General features: G+C 45.7%; 1 protein-coding gene and 1 pseudogene across 6 annotated transcripts; both read left to right on the forward strand.

Moving 5' to 3' along the window:
* The first annotated feature begins 301 nt into the window (after positions 1 to 301).
* hao2.S (hydroxyacid oxidase 2 (long chain) S homeolog) lies at positions 302 to 8,683 on the forward strand. Of its 6 annotated transcripts, none has more exons than XM_041583135.1 (9): positions 340 to 436; positions 3,882 to 4,003; positions 4,316 to 4,471; positions 4,730 to 4,881; positions 5,656 to 5,939; positions 6,674 to 6,892; positions 7,188 to 7,346; positions 7,504 to 7,573; positions 8,530 to 8,677. In XM_041583135.1, exons 2-9 carry the CDS (start codon positions 3,954 to 3,956, stop codon positions 8,583 to 8,585), a joined length of 1,146 nt encoding a protein of 381 aa, XP_041439069.1. In that variant the 5' UTR covers positions 340 to 436; positions 3,882 to 3,953; the 3' UTR covers positions 8,586 to 8,677.
* Positions 8,684 to 10,141: 1,458 nt separating this feature from the next.
* LOC108709295 lies at positions 10,142 to 15,371 on the forward strand (annotated as a pseudogene).
* Positions 15,372 to 15,699: the final 328 nt, after the last annotated feature.

A 15,699-nucleotide genomic window follows, 5' to 3' on the forward strand; every position in this document is an offset into this window, starting at 1 on the left:
AAAGAAATCCCCCCTATACAAATTGATTGTAGCTTTATTGCAGCTTTTGAGACTTTCCTTTGTTGCTAAGGGAAAGTCACTGTGAGGGTGGCAGAGCGCACACATGGGTGCAAAGTTCTGCCACTCCCACGCAGACTTGGGCAGAACTCCTTGTAACCAGTGCCCCGGAATTGAATGAGTGATCCCATAAATGTTTGGGGGGGAGGGAATACGGGAGATCCTGTGGGGTGTGACTGGGTGCAACTCTGTTATATAGGACTCAATGAGATTTATGGCCCCTGTAATTATCAGATAAAGTTTAACTTGCTCAGTTCTGCCCTCCTGTCCCTCTGAGGAATTTAGTTCTTGCTGTGGCTTCACTCTTGCAGCCAAAGGGCCCCCACACACTTCTGCTTTATCTCTCCCCACACAGCATGGGGGATACACAGGACTGCAGGTGAGTGGGGGGGGTCAGACACACAGAAGGGTCAGTTACCCTTTACCTGAAAGCCCCAATTACAAGAGCAGAGGCCTGTGACTGGATTAGCTTAGAGAGGGAGAAGGATATCAGAGCAACCAATGACAAAACTCAACATAGACAGCACTTCTGGACAGAATTTATTATAGCAGGTTGCTGGACAAAGACCTAACGCGTTTCGGGATCATTTTGGATTTGATCCAGAAGTGCCATCTATGTTGAGTTTTGTCATTGGATACAGTGGGGACACTGAAGACTGAGTACCTGGCAAAGGGACGAAAAATCGGTTAGCTTGAACGGTCTCTTTTTTGCTTTTTCAGAGCAACCAGAACCCCGAGTGTATGTGAAATATGTTTGTTTTTTGGGACAGGGCTCTTCCCATAGACCAAAGACCCACTGCTCTGGGTAAAATCAAAGGTCATGCATGGGGTTGCCATCTTTTCTGGAAAAAAATTCTGGCCTTTATATATATATATATATATATATATATATATATATATATATATATATATATATATATATATATATATATATATATATATATATATATATATATATACATTCTGAAGGTGCACACCGTTTACAGGTGAAAGTACCTGGGTGCCTGCCAATTTGGGATAAATGCAAAAGTAGAAAGTATCGACACTCACAAGTTTTTTAAAGTTGCAAAAACAAAAAAAGATGTTTATTGTGGCTCAACGTTTCGATCCCCCACAGGGATCTTCGTCAGGTGTATACAAACAAACATTCAGACAACCCATAATTAATATGGCAGCCTGCCAGGTGGCATCCCTAAGGCAACCAACAATGCAAAAATAATCACGATTGCTCCATGATTTTGAATGTTTGGTGGGTAGAGTTGCCACCTTTTCTGGAAAAAATACTGGCCTTCCTATATTTTTATGGTTTTTCCCTATAAATAACATTAGCATTAAGCAACATTTTTACTGTCCAGGCCAGTAAAATACCGGCCAGGTTGCAACCAGTGGCAACCAGTGGCAACTAGTGGAAGATGCAGACCCAGCCCCAAACAGCCGTGGGGTCTGAAAGCTTTGTAGTTATGCCACTGCAAATAAGACAACAAATGCAAAGGTTTGGTACAGGGAGAGATAGAAAATGCACGGGGGGGAGTATTGAGTTGCCAGTGGGTGTAGCCCAGGAACTGGCATTTATTAGACATGCCCTATATATCTGCCCTAGAGAAGGGTAACTGTGGTGGCTTCAATATGTAGCTGATGTGTACTTGCGGGAGCTGCCATAGGGCACGTGGCTCAGTGTGTGCAGCAAATAGCTGGTTAGAAGTCTAGAATGCAATTGTTTCAGTAGCACAGGGGTCAGAGTTCACCCTGCACACCTCCAGGGGGGACACCTCCCGGGACACAATGGACATGGGCTACCCAGGAGCCTGATTCGCTCTCATAACACTGAATCCACACAAATACAGCTGAATGTGCATGGGGCCAATTGGGCTTTTGCTTTTACTGACCCTGGAATAAGGGGTTTAACTGTGCCCTGCAGCAGTGCAGGGGTTAACTCCCAACCTCCCTCTCTCCCTGCCCACATTGTGCTGCCCTTACACAATGCCCGAGGTCAGAGCAGGGTTAATCCTTTATGGGATGTTTGTTCATGTTAATAAAGAGAAAACACAGCAGGAGCCCAGAGTGGCCCCGTAACAGGAGTCTGAGAGCCCTGAGGTGTGCGGCTCTGTACTTTGGATCTAGAGGGGGCGCAGGCAACCTGCCCTTGTTATAACTTTCCCTGGATATTGGGCCGGAATCAGGTGAGTTTTGCTGTCCAAATTATCTGGGGGTGTGCGACAGATCAGGAGTTTATCTAATCCAGGGGCAAAGGCCTGGGCATGTGGCAGGGGGACAAACTGGCACTTTCTGTCTGCCTGATACAATCACTTATTAACAGGGCCAAAGCATCACAGGGACCTATTGGCAGAGGAACAGTTGATGACATATGATGTTTCTGTATATATATTAGACCCGCCCCCCCATTTAGCATTGTTCAGGGGACCAGAAGAAATTATATAAAATCTGGGAAATGTAAATGGATTATGCTTTATGAACCGGTGGGACCACAGAAAACATAAAATCATTTTATGTAAAACCGAGTTTTCATTCTATCAGGGATTAACCAAATCCAGCCTTCGGCTCTTGTTAAACTGCAACTCCCATGCCCCATAAAGTCCATGAAAGGGTCACTGGAAGCTGTAGATCACAGGGAGGGTGGGTCAAGCGTTGAATGTCCCTAAATTAGATTTTATCTCTAAAATTGGTCTACATGCATTCCGCAAGGTTTGTCAGAAGATTCTTTATGTGGCACAGGGTTATTTGTCAGCCTGAGCTGTCCCAGACCCTCTCTGTCCCTCAGTGTTACACTGTATCCAACTGCCGTATCAATGAGAAATAACTTGTCTAATATTCCTGACTTATCCCCAGTGTTACACTGTACCCAACTGCCGTATCAATAGGAAATCACTTGTCTGATATCCCTTGCCTTGTTTTGGTATAGCTAGGGGCCTTGCACCAGAAACACCACTATAGTTTAAATCAGCGCTGTCTGACTGGAGGCCTGTTGGTCAACACTGCTTTATAGGAATATTCTGCTGCGTAGCCATTCGGGCTGCCATTCATGACAAAATAGGGCTCTATTTGCTCTGTAGAATATAGTGGGTTCAGATTCCTGTGTGGATAGTTACTCTAGGCCAGGGATCCCCAACCTTTACACCCCACGAGCAACATTCACAAGTTAAAGGAGTTGGCGAGCAACACTAGAATGGATTCTCAACCTACCGTACATTGAGGCTCTGTTTGGCAGTACACCTGGTTTTAATGCAATAAAACTTACCTCCAAGTCTGGAATTCAAAAATAAGCACCTGCTTTGAGGCCACTGGGAGCAACATCCAAGGGGTTGGGGAGCAACATGTTACTCGTGAGTGACTGGTTGGGGATCACTGCCCTAGGCAACCTGGCTGGTTGTGGTGCCAAATAGATGCATGCACACACGTGTGAATAGCCGCAAGTGCTCAGTCCCTCAAGGCCAGGCTGAGAAGTGAGAGGGGACCGGCCTAGGGGTAGGAGGCAGATAAGGTAAGTGCCAGCCCCCCCCCCAGTTTTGCGCCCTAGGAATGTGTCTATTCTGCCTACTACCCCTAGTTCCAGCCCTGGTGGATAATGAATCAAGTCTTGTTACTTACTGTAGTTATAAGAATTACATATATGATAGTTGTTATGTGCACCCTCAGTGGGTTTCTCATTATATCATTCCAGCACTTGTGTATAGCAGTCCCAGGTGCTGTTCATGTGCCTGTATAAACCCTCTAACTCTCTGGCCACTTTGCCTCCCCCTACTCTCTATATAACCCCCACCTGCCCTACTCTCTCTATATAACAACCTTCCTACTCTTCACTCTAGGTCAGAACCTTATTCTTTGGTTTTCAGTTCTTTTTTCCAATCTGCATATTGAGACCCATTTCCCTGTAAAACATGTCGGTTGGTCCATCCCAGCATTTCGAAGGTTCTCTCTCTATATGCAGGTTAGTCCTGTCATTCTGTATAATGAGGCTTTTGATTGGTCATTGTCCTGTTTAGTACAGCTTCAGTTGGTCACTGTCTGTCAGACCCCCCCTTCCTTGCATAACGTTTCTCTCTCTATTGGTCACTGTATGTCCAAATCGCTCACTGTCTATAACACTCAGCTGCTGGTTGGTTGTTAATAATTGGTCACTGTATGTAGCGCATATAACCCAGCTGTTTATTGGTCATTGTATAGTAGAACTGTGTCCCTCTATATAATACCTGTCGGCCCCTGTATATAAGACCCTTATAACACAGCTTTCTGATCACAGCAGGCCTGTGCTTGGGGACGCAGAGATGTCCCTTATTTGCCTGGCAGACTTTGAGGCCTACGCCAAGGAGAACCTGCCCAAAGCCACGTGGGAATATTACGCAGCCGGTGCGGATGAATGCTGTACAAGGGATGATAACCTGCAGGCATTCAGAAGGTAACCTGGGGCCCTCCTCCAGCCAATCAGCTGTGAGCTGAGGTCAACCCTGCTGCCACTTTGTACATAGGGTCGGCACCTTTACTCCCTCTTTAAACCCTGCCCACTGGGTCTCTGTGTGCTCCTCACTGGGCCCCTGACAGATCTCCTACTGACCCCCACTGATCTCGCGCTGACAATTAACCAATTAAATGTTTAGGCCCTTTCTACACATTACTCTTTGGGAATTTGACCAATTGCAACTGCTTTTCCTTACAGGATCCGCCTGAGGCCCCGGATGCTCCGTGATGTCTCAGTAATGGACACAAAGACCACAGTGTTAGGGGAAGAGATCAGCTGCCCTATTGGTATTGCCCCCACGGCATTCCACTGCCTGGCCTGGCCCGATGGCGAGATGAGCACGGCTAGAGGTACTGGCACCCCCGGTGGTGAGGACAGGGAATACAGAGAGAATATTATTGCATGGGAGAATTTACTCCCTGGTACACTCACAGTATTTACTCACTACTCACAGTGTTTATGCACTACTCACAATATTTACTCACTACTCACAGTATTTACTCAATACTCACAGTATTTACTCACTTCTTACAGTATTTACTCACTACTCACAGTGTTTACTCACTACTCAAGTGTTTACTCACTACTTGCCCAGTTTAGCCCTGTAGCTAGGGTTGCCACCTTTTCTGGAAAAAAATACCGGCCTTCCTCTATATTTATCTTTTTTCCCTATTAATAACATTGGGATCAACCATCATTTTTAACGGCCAGGCCGGTAAAATACCGGCCAGGTGGCAACCCTACCTGTAGCACCCCTTCCCAAAGGTTCAACTCACCCAACAATGATGACAGCTCAGTGTCTGGCTGTTTGCTTAGTGGGGAGGGGATAGCAGAAGAAACACCTCCCACCCAGCACAGACAGGTAGGTTCTATATCAGTATATTTGCATATTGAGTAGGAGTTAACAGGAGTGGCCCTATTAGTACCAGTGGCTTGTCACTACCTCTGTTCACCTGAAGGGGAGTGAGCATCACATTGACTCATTCCTTGAACATCTTCCTATATCTTGTGTGCTTGGGGGTTCAGGAACCCCAGTGTTATTGTTGTCCTTGATCCATGGCACCTGTGCTTTCTGAGGGGCCCACATTTTGCCCGTAGCTGATGTTTACTTGTGTCTCCTATAGCGGCTGAAGCTCTGAACCTCCTGTATGTGGCCAGTACCTACGCCACCTGCTCTGTGGAAGAAATTTCCCAGGCTGCCCCAGAAGGACTGCGTTGGTTCCAGCTCTACGTATACCGGGACCGTAAGTTGTCCGAGCAGCTCATCCGTCGAGTGGAGGCCCTGGGCTTCAAGGCTTTGGTTCTAACGGTGGATGTGCCCTACACGGGCAAGCGAAGAACCGACATCCGCAATAACTTCCGCCTTCCACCGCACCTCAAGGTCAAGAACTTTGAGGGAGTGTTTGAGGTACCCCAATTCACTCTGTTTTTATCCATAATACAGTGTTTTTACCCAGCATTCTGGTGTAATTGTGCTTAAGCTGAATGGAACATACAATGATACGGGGTGGAACTTTGACAACTCATATGTAAAACCCTGCTTCGTGTAAATAAACCATTTTCATAATAATATACTTTTTTTTGTAGTATGTGCCATTGGGTAATCATAAATAGAAAATTGCCATTTTAAAAAATAAGGGCCACCCCCTGGGATCCTATGATTCACTGTGCACACAAACAAACCATACATGTTAGGTCACATCAGCCAATTAACACACAGAGTTGTGTCTTTTGCTTCCACACTTCTTCCTGTTACAGTTAGAGCTGTAGTATTTCTGGTCAGGTGATCTCTGAGGCAACACATAGACCATCACAAAATAGTGGTTCAAGGCAAGAGATGTAAAATGGCAATATTTACTTAAATATATATTCCAGTTTGATAAGATTCTTTAATATGTCACTTATTTTAAATTTAATTTAAATTTAATCAACTTTAATTAACTTAATTAAACAATCTGTTGCTTAAGTATTCATTTTGGGGGTATAGTTTTCTCATTAAGTTGGTCCAGCTGGGATGCGCCCATAAAAACCAACTTAACTGTAGGGCCACAAAGCACAATGGCCCCTGTTGGTTCTGCCATCTGCGAGAATCATTCTCCATGCCACCTGCCTACTGAATGTGTTCTTCCTGCACACCCCTAGGGACACAGTGGCCCCGATAACTATGGTGTCCCAGTCAATACCCTGGACCCATCAGTAAGCTGGAAGGACATTTGCTGGCTGCGCAGTGTGACTAAGCTACCAATCGTCATCAAGGGAATCCTAACCAAGGAGGACGCGGAGTTAGCAGTGGTGTACGGTGTCCAGGGGATCATTGTCTCCAACCATGGAGGGCGCCAACTGGATGGAGAGCTCGCCACGGTGCGTAATGCCAATGGTGGAACACAGAGATGCCATTTTGCTTTGGACTCCAGCATCACAGGGGTCCTTTGTGGTAAAATGTGTCTAAAAGAACAAGGGACATATGATATTGTGTAACAGATATGCGGGATTTGCAGTTGGGGGGTTGCAGGTGGGTTATGACTGATGCACCTACTACATGGGGGGCTGTATCCCCCTTGCCTTGTCTCCACTGGCCCCAGGTGACTGTAGGTTGTTTGTACTTTGAAATTGGCTGATATTAATTTCATTTACAACCCCCCCCTTGTGCCCCCAGATTGATGCCCTGTCAGAAATCGCGGAAGTGGTGCAAGGCCGGATAGAAGTCTACTTAGATGGTGGGATACGAACAGGAAGTGACGTTCTGAAAGCGATCGCTCTGGGTGCCAAGTGCGTGTTCCTGGGACGCCCCATTGTCTGGGGTCTCACCTACAAGGTGTGGTACTGGGGTGTCAGGACTTTGGTGGGAGCACTGAAGAGTCTTATAAAGAGAACACTGAGAAGGGCACAAGGAAAGTGCCCAGAAGGTGCAACACAAAGTGAATTTGAACTGATACAGTTACTGTAACTTCCCATTCTCCTGTCTGTCTCAGGGAGAAGAAGGAGTGAAGGGAATCCTGCAGATACTCACAGACGAATTCCGGCTCTCCATGGCCCTCTCAGGTAAATGCCCTTTTACAGGTTCGGACTGAGAATTAAAATAGGCCCTGGCATTTCAGGTACACAGAGGCCCAATCAGCCCACCACACAGAGGCCCAAAAAGCCCCCACCAGCCCACTAAATACTGACTTTTTATGGCACCTTATAGCAGCCCCTCTGGCATTTGCTAGAACCCACAGATTGCCAGTCCGGGCCTGCCCCTTTATAATACTGCCAATTTGCTCTGGGGCCCCATGGAAGTGCTTTATATAATGCATGAAGCAAGCGGGTAATGCAGTAAATCACTGACACTAGGGGGCTAATCATTGATACTGATAGGGTGACAGTACCCCAAACACAAGGCGAGGCAGGACTGGGGAACAGAGAAGAGTTTGTGGGCAGTGATAGGACTCAATGAGGCCAAGGGCAGAACTGAGCTGAATGGGGTTAAAAGCAATAAGCGCAGTACCATAAAAAGGGGCCAAATACTTTCCTTTGTGAAACATTGTCAGGTAAATATGACTTTGGGATTAAGCTTTAGCTTCCAGTCTTGATTAAAGTGCCATTGTCTCACACACTGTCAGGCCTCCCTTAATATAATCCCATAGCCTTCCTATTGTGTTGCAATCCCCTAAGGAGAAGACCCAGTACAGACACTTCTGTCATATGTGGTGGCAGAATTGAGCCCCCTGTAGCTAGATGACCCCCTAGATCAGAACCTCAGATTGGGGCACCGCCCCTGCATGGAATGTCCTGCGGTACCAGTTGCATTATTCATGGGGTGGTGACTTCACTATAAGTCCAGTGGGAAACTGACCCAATAAATCCCAGGTCTTACTTTTCCTGAGTGAAATCCCTGCCCAGGCATGTGTGCATTATCACCCACTCCCCGCCCTTTAACTACATATAATTTCCCAGTATCCATACCCAGTGAGTGTCCCCTGGATTCCCACCATGTTAAACTTGTTTCTCTCTCCCAGGCTGCCGGAACGTCTCCGAAGTCAACCGGAACCTCATTCATGTGGCTAAACTGTAGGGCCGGGATCTGGCACCATTGCTGTTTGGAGGGATCAGAGGGGCCAATGCTGCCCCGGGTACCAACCTGCAAATAAAACTCGTGCTGCTCAACTGAAATGAAACCTTATTTTTATTCCACATCAAACACTGTGTGAATGTCCTTGTGTGACTGGGAGGGGTCACTGAGCAGTAACTGACACTGGGGGCACGACCCCAATAACTGATATATACAGATATATAAATGAATAGTAACGCTGGTGGGGGGGGGGTAGATACACAGATGTGAGTGTCAGGCTGAGCCCAGCCAGAAGGGATATTGCACAATGTGGCAGTTGATTTCAGCCTGAGACTGCAGCCTTCCCTTATCCTCCTTTATTTCCCCCTTTATCTCCAGACACAAGGACAAGACCCTCAGCAGCAAGAAAAATGTTTGTCACCCGCTCAAGGACAATGGTGAGTTTCTATTGAGCTGTGTAAAGTGCAAGGGCTGAACCCTCTGAGAGTGCAGGGATGAGTTCTTGTACCAAGGAGCTTGCGTTCAAATGAGTCGGAAACAAGTTTCTCCAATGCAAATATAATGAGCAGTGATGCAAGAGGTGACAAAGAGCCAACTCCTAGTGCCCCTATCCTAATATACTGGGCTCCCTTGCTGGAACATGGCACAATGGGCACATTGCCAGAACAACCAATCAGGTTTGATCAGTGCAGTGGAGAGAAAAATTCTGATTGGTTATATGCAAGAGAGTGAGAGTGTGCTCTCAAGCAATGAGCATGCCCAGCCTGCACCACTGCCACCCAGTTTTCACTGAGCAACACTAAGATTATGGCTGCTCAAGATACCGAGCTAAATGGGTCAAAGGGCTGGAACTGACCCAGATGGCCATGTCTTAGGGCTGCCATGTGCCTGGGCCAGGTGCCAGGGTTTAGTTGTGTCTGTCCTGATCATCTTCCTTGTTCTCCAGCTTATCTGGACATGTCCTGCCTATGTGCCACCCTTACCCAGAAGCCTCTTGCTGCTGGTGCCCTGCTCCGGCCCATTTTAGGTTTCTGGTCCCTGTCTAAATCCTGTTTGGGTTTCTCCTGCTGTTACTGATGCACAGCTCTGGATTTGTGGCTGCTGAAGAACAAATTGGCCAGGAGGGTGCTTATAAACACCAACCCGTAAACTGCAAAGTGGCCGAGTTGCCACTCAACCCCCTTATGTGCAACATGAGTGCAATGAATAGCTCTTGTGACTATCTTTTTAGGGACAGTATCCGCCCTTGTGCAACACTAGAGAGAAATACATTTTTTAAATTTCTGGAGCTAAACTGGGAAACCGAAGCTCCTATGAGGTTTGTCATTTCAAGGTAGATAACTGGATAATGGACTTCCACTAACAAAACAGTCACAACATAGGGTGTTAACTGGAAATTAAACCCATAAGGCCCACTTATGGAGGAGCTTCAGTTTCTCTGTTTAGCTCCAAGAATAACAAAACACGTGAATATTTTGTGATTATACGCACGGCAGTTTATCTTGTGCTTTGTGCTTATGGGGTTTCATCCAAAATGCAGGGGGACATGAGTTGGGGCCTGGGGGGGGGCTAAGAGGGACCACCAGGTTTGCTCACTGCTATAAGTTCAAGGGCAGATTGGTATAAAACATTTAACTTTTTAGTGGGAAGGAATTTATCTCAGTGTCTGATTCAAGGACTCACTGACCCTCAAAAAGGCCTTCAAAACACAAAACATAAAGCAGCAGATATGGAGCATGGGGGGAGGGTGTAGGGAAATGTGCGGAATATAGGAAGCCCCTCATGCTCAGATCCCTGGTACTCGCTTCCAAGTTCTCTTCCCATTTGGACTGTGCCAATACCCCAATATCAGAGAATCTCTGTGCCAACCTGGGGCATCTGCATTACTGGTGCAATGGCCGGCTCCTTGGCTGGGATTCGCTGCCTCATCACAGGGGCCAATGGGTTCCTGGGTCACAGGATTGTGCAGCTTTTGCTGGAGGAAGAGGGGGACCTGGCAGAGATTCGGCTATTGGATAAAGAGTTCAGCAGCGACTTGCTTGGCACCTGTGACAGTGAGTACCACTCACTTGGCATTGGATAGACGGCTGCTGGTTTAAACATGGGCATCCAGCTGCTTCACACTATACCACACTTTGTATAAGAGGCACCACTGCAACACATTGGGCTGCCCCCAGCTCCCATTGCAGGTGGAGGTTAGGGCTTTATTGAATTAAAGGGCTGGGTCACTTTTAAGTTACTTTAATTAAGTTATAGAATGGCTAATTATAAGCAACTTTCATTTTGTCTTAATTTTTTATTTTTATTGAATAATTTGCCTTCTTTTTCTGACTCTTTCCAGATTTCAAATGGGGGTCACTGATCCCACCTAAAAACAAATGCTCTGTAAGGCTACAAATGTATTGTTATTGATACTTTATATTACTCATCTTTGTATTCAGGCCTCTCCTATTCATATTCCAGAATATTATTCAAATCAATGCGTGCTTGCTAGGGTAATTAGGACCCTAGCATCCAGATGGCTGAAATTGCAAACTGGAGCGCTGCTGAATAAAAAGTTAAATAATTCAAAAACCACAAATAATAAAAAACTGAAAACCAATTGCGAATTGTCTCAGAATATTCCCCTCTATATCATACGTACAGTTAATTTAAAGGCAAACAACCCCTTTAACTAGAGATAACCCCCCAGATTTGACCCTATAATAACCACAAAGGGAAGAATGGGGAAGAATCATAAGAGCAGATTCTACACTCCATAAACCTGCACCAGCCCCTGAGATAAACAGAGCCAGGCACTTAAAGGGATCCTGTCATCGGAAAACATGTTTTTTTCAAAATGCATCAGTTAATAGTACTATTCCAGAATTCTGCACTGAAATCCATTTCTCAAAAGAGCAAACAGATTTTTTTATATTCAATTTTGAAATCTGACATGGGGCTAGACATTTTGTCAATTTCCCAGCTGCCCCCAGTCATGTGACTTGTGCCTGCACTTTAGGAGAGAAATGCTTTCTGGCAGGCTGCTGTTTTTCCTTCTCAATGTAACTGAATGTGTCTCAGTGAGACATGGGTTTTTATCATTGAGTGCTGTTCTTAGATCTACCAGGCAGCTGTTATCTTGTGTTAAGGTGGCCATACACGGGCCGATAAAAGCTGCCGACAGACCGAGTCGGCAGCTCATTGGCCCGTGTATGGGACCCCCCGACGGGCTTCCCCGATCGAGATCTGGCCGAAAGTCAGCCAGATCTCGATCGGAAGGGACTAAAAATCCCGTCGGATCGCGGCTGAATCTGTTCGTTGATGCAGTCCCGCGATCCGACCACCCGTTAGGCATCGTTAGGATCCGATCATTGGGCCCTAGGGCCCACGATCGGATCAGCCCGATATTGCCCACCTCAAGGTGGGCATATCAGAGGGAGATCCGCTCGTTTGGCGACATCGCCAAACGAGCGGATCTCTCCATGTATGGCCACCTTTAGGCAGCTGCTATCTGGTTACCTTCCCGTTGTTCTTTTGTTTGGCTGCTGGGGGGGAAAAGGGAGGGGGGTGATATCACTCTAACTTGCAGTACAGCAGTAAAGAGTGATTGAAGTTTATCAGAGCATAAGTCACATGACTTGGGGCAGCTGTCTAACCCCATGTCAGATTTCAAAATTGAATATAAAAAAATCTGTTTGCTCTTTTGAGAAATGGATTTCAGTGCAGAATTCTGCTGGAGCAGCACTATTAACTGTTTCATTTTGAAAACATTTTTTTCCCCATGACAGAATCCCTTTAAGGTTTGGCATATACGGCATCCAGTTCCAAAAGGAACTGCAATGACTTTTATTAGATAAAGTAAAAGGAACAGGGAACAACTTTCTAGCAGAGATGGTAGAAATAATACAGGGTGCTGCAGAATAAATACAGGGAACAGTCTTCCAGCAGGGGTGGTGGGACTAATACAGTAAAGGAATAGGAGGGTGAGAGTGAAAGGGAACATAAGGAAGTGCTACTTTACAGAAAGGGGAGTAGATACAGGGAACAGACTCCTAGCAGGGGTGCTGGGAATAAATCCGTAAAATAATAAGACAGGAGAGTGAAAGGGAACATAAGGAAGTGATACTTTACATATAAAGGGATAGATACAGGGAACAGACTCCCAGGAGGGGTGGTGGATGCTTCACAAATGATCAACTAGCAAACAGTTAGGTTACACTGGGGCAAAGGGATTGTTGAGTGTAATCTTTTTTTGTTCATCTTCAGCTGCTAAGATACAAACCAGTCTTTTTATCTCAAAGCAGAATGTAACTATAGAGAAAACAAACCCTGAAACCACAGGAACATATACTGTATATATACTGCCCTGCGCCTACTTATCCCTGCATTAGGAGTCTAGTAGAATAAATACAAGCCCAGTATTGATATTGGCCAGTTAGATGTGAAATTCACTCAGAGCCCTGAGCAAAATAAATGCAGTTCCAGTTTCTATTTATAATCCCCCAAGAATAATGTAAAATTATATGCAGTAAAAAAAACGTTCTGTGTTCCTTGTAATAGTAATAATATTTATAGTAATAATAATAATAAGAATTTATACAACTCATATGTTGACCCTAAGGGCTCAGCTAGGGCCCCATTTTGCCCCCCCCACCTTGTTCTGCTATTGCTCCCCCCTATGGTGAACCCTGATACTTTGCTCACTGTTCTGTATTCTGATCAGACTCCAGGTACCATAACTGCCTATTTCTAGGCACTGAGTAAAGGCATTTCTCTGTACTTTAAATGAAATTTCCTCCTGGTTTATAAAGCCTTAGGAGGCCCAGGAACTAAAGAGAGCTTTGTGGGACTAATAAGCAACTTTAATACACATTCTTCCCAACGTTTAGGGGCCCAATAACCAGTTATTCCCACTGTTAGAAAGTTCACGTAGGAGAGACTCATATCATTCAGTAAATAGATCCCAATAGAAACATGTGACTCTATAACAGGGATCCCCCAACCTTTTGAACCCGTGAGCAACATTCAAACGTAAAAGGAGTTGGGGAGCAACACAAGCATGAAAAATTTTCTTGGGGTGCAAAATAAGGGCTGTGATTGGCCATTTGGCAGCCCCTGTGTGAATTGTCAACCTACATTGAGGCTCTGTTTGGCAGTGCAGCTGGTTTCTATACAACCAAAACTTGCCTCCAAGCCTGGAATTCAAAAATAAGCTCCTGCTTTGAGGCCATTGGGAGCAACATCCAAGGGGTTGGAGAGCAACATGTTGCTCACGAGCTACTGGTTGGGGATCACTGCTCTATAATAACCAGTCATTCATGTAGATGAGGCTCCTACTACTTTCCTTACTGGGGGCAACACAAATCTCTTTATTATTCTTTCTATTGTGTTCCTTGAAGGACTCAAAGGGAAGGCAATGCTGAGCCTCCTCCAGGGAGATATTCGGAATGAGGAATATTTGCTCCAGTCCTGTCGCGGGGTGGACTTGGTCATTCACACGGCAGCCATTATTGATACAGTGGGAAATATCAGCAAGGACCTTCTGCTGGCTGTTAATGTAACCGGTGAGGAAACTGATTAAATAGCCTGAATGTTACACTTGTTCTGTTCCTATGGTCCCACATGTAATGTAAAGCAGGTGGACTGATCTGTTGGGCCACTAGAGTGTGCTATCATTCAATCAGACCTCTGTACACATCAGCCCGTGACCAACACTCCAATACCATATGATCAGGGTGCAGCATGCACTAGAGTGTCCTTACTATATACCATACTCATACATACTTGCTCCCCAATTGCCTGTATTCTCTTTCTTTCAGGGACAGAGCGCCTCCTGGAGGCCTGTGTGCAGAACAACGTGCGCTATTTTGTCTACACCAGCAGTGTGGAGGCAGTAGGACCCAACATGCAAGGGGATCCTGTTGTTAATGGGGATGAAGCTGGTGTACAATAGCGAATTGAGCTTCATCTATGGGCAGAGCAAGAGACTGGCTGAGAACAGCGTTCTTAGGGCCAATGGCCGGGCCCTTAAAGATGGAGGAACACTTATCACCTGCGCTCTTCGGTCTATGTACATCTATGGGGAAACTTCCCAGTTCCTTCTCTTGCACCTTGACCAGGCCATAATGAATGGTGGCGTCTTCCTCCGATTGTCCAAGAAGGAAGCTCTTCTCAACCCTGCGTACGTGGGGAATGTTGCGTGGGCCCATATCCAAGCCTCACGGGCAATGAGGGACCCTGAAAGGGCCAAGAAGATGGCAGGAAATTTCTACTTCATCTCTGATGACACTCCCCACCTTAGCTACTCAGATCTCAATCATGCTGTAGGGAAGGGTCTGGGACTTGGGGTGGAGCCCAAGCTGGCTCTGCCCTTTCCCCTTCTTTACTTTGTGGCATTTTTATTAGAAATGATGAGTTTCTTGTTAAAGCCTCTTGTGAAGTTTGTGCCACCATTTACCCGCCATATCCTGCGCCTCATGAACACCCCATTTACCTTCTCCTACCGCAAAGCCCAGAGGGACATGGGCTATAAACCACACTACAGCTGGGAGCAGTGCAAACAACTGACCGTGGGGTGGATGGAGTCAGTGCTCCCCCTACGGCAGGAGCTTCTCAAGAATAACCGCAAACTGTGATTGATGATAAAGCTGTATATCCACCCAACTTGGAACATGGGTGACTGAGAACTGGCCAATAGAATGTTGCTATGTGTTCTCTAGCCAGAGGCCAAATACAATTAAAGTTGCAGCAATACAGTAACAAGGGCAATATATTATATTTATAAAGAGGCTCCATCTACCATTATATGGACAGTACAGGGTATAGGTTATTTTGTGCCCAGAACATTCTTTCTCTGTATATTTGTATTTATACATATGAGGTGCCATATAGATTCCCTTAGACAGTACAGTATGAGGGTAGAGCTTATTGTGTACCCAGAACATTCCTTCTCTGTGTATTTTGGGAAATTTTGGAAATTTACTCAAAAGTTAACCTTAGCAATAACTTCTCAAAGTAGAAATAAAGTGACATCCAGATAACCTTAAACAGAAATCCATCTGTTTTTATGAGGGAGATACAGTGTGTACCTTCCCTCTAGAGTTTTTCTCAGACAGTGTGACACAATACATATGGG

Source organism: Xenopus laevis, chromosome 2S (genome assembly GCF_017654675.1).
Source record: "Xenopus laevis strain J_2021 chromosome 2S, Xenopus_laevis_v10.1, whole genome shotgun sequence".
In the NCBI taxonomy this organism is placed as follows: Eukaryota; Metazoa; Chordata; class Amphibia; order Anura; family Pipidae; genus Xenopus; species Xenopus laevis.

Bases quoted from the DNA above. Each gene is read 5' to 3' on its own strand.
- hao2.S (XM_041583135.1), top strand. From the start codon at position 3,954: ATGTCGGTTGGTCCATCCCAGCATTTCGAAGGTTCTCTCTCTATATGC. The intron at 4,472-4,729 runs GTAACCTGGGGC...TTTTCCTTACAG, and splicing joins AACCTGCAGGCATTCAGAAG to GATCCGCCTGAGGCCCCGGA. The intron at 6,893-7,187 runs GTGCGTAATGCC...TTGTGCCCCCAG, and splicing joins TGGATGGAGAGCTCGCCACG to ATTGATGCCCTGTCAGAAAT.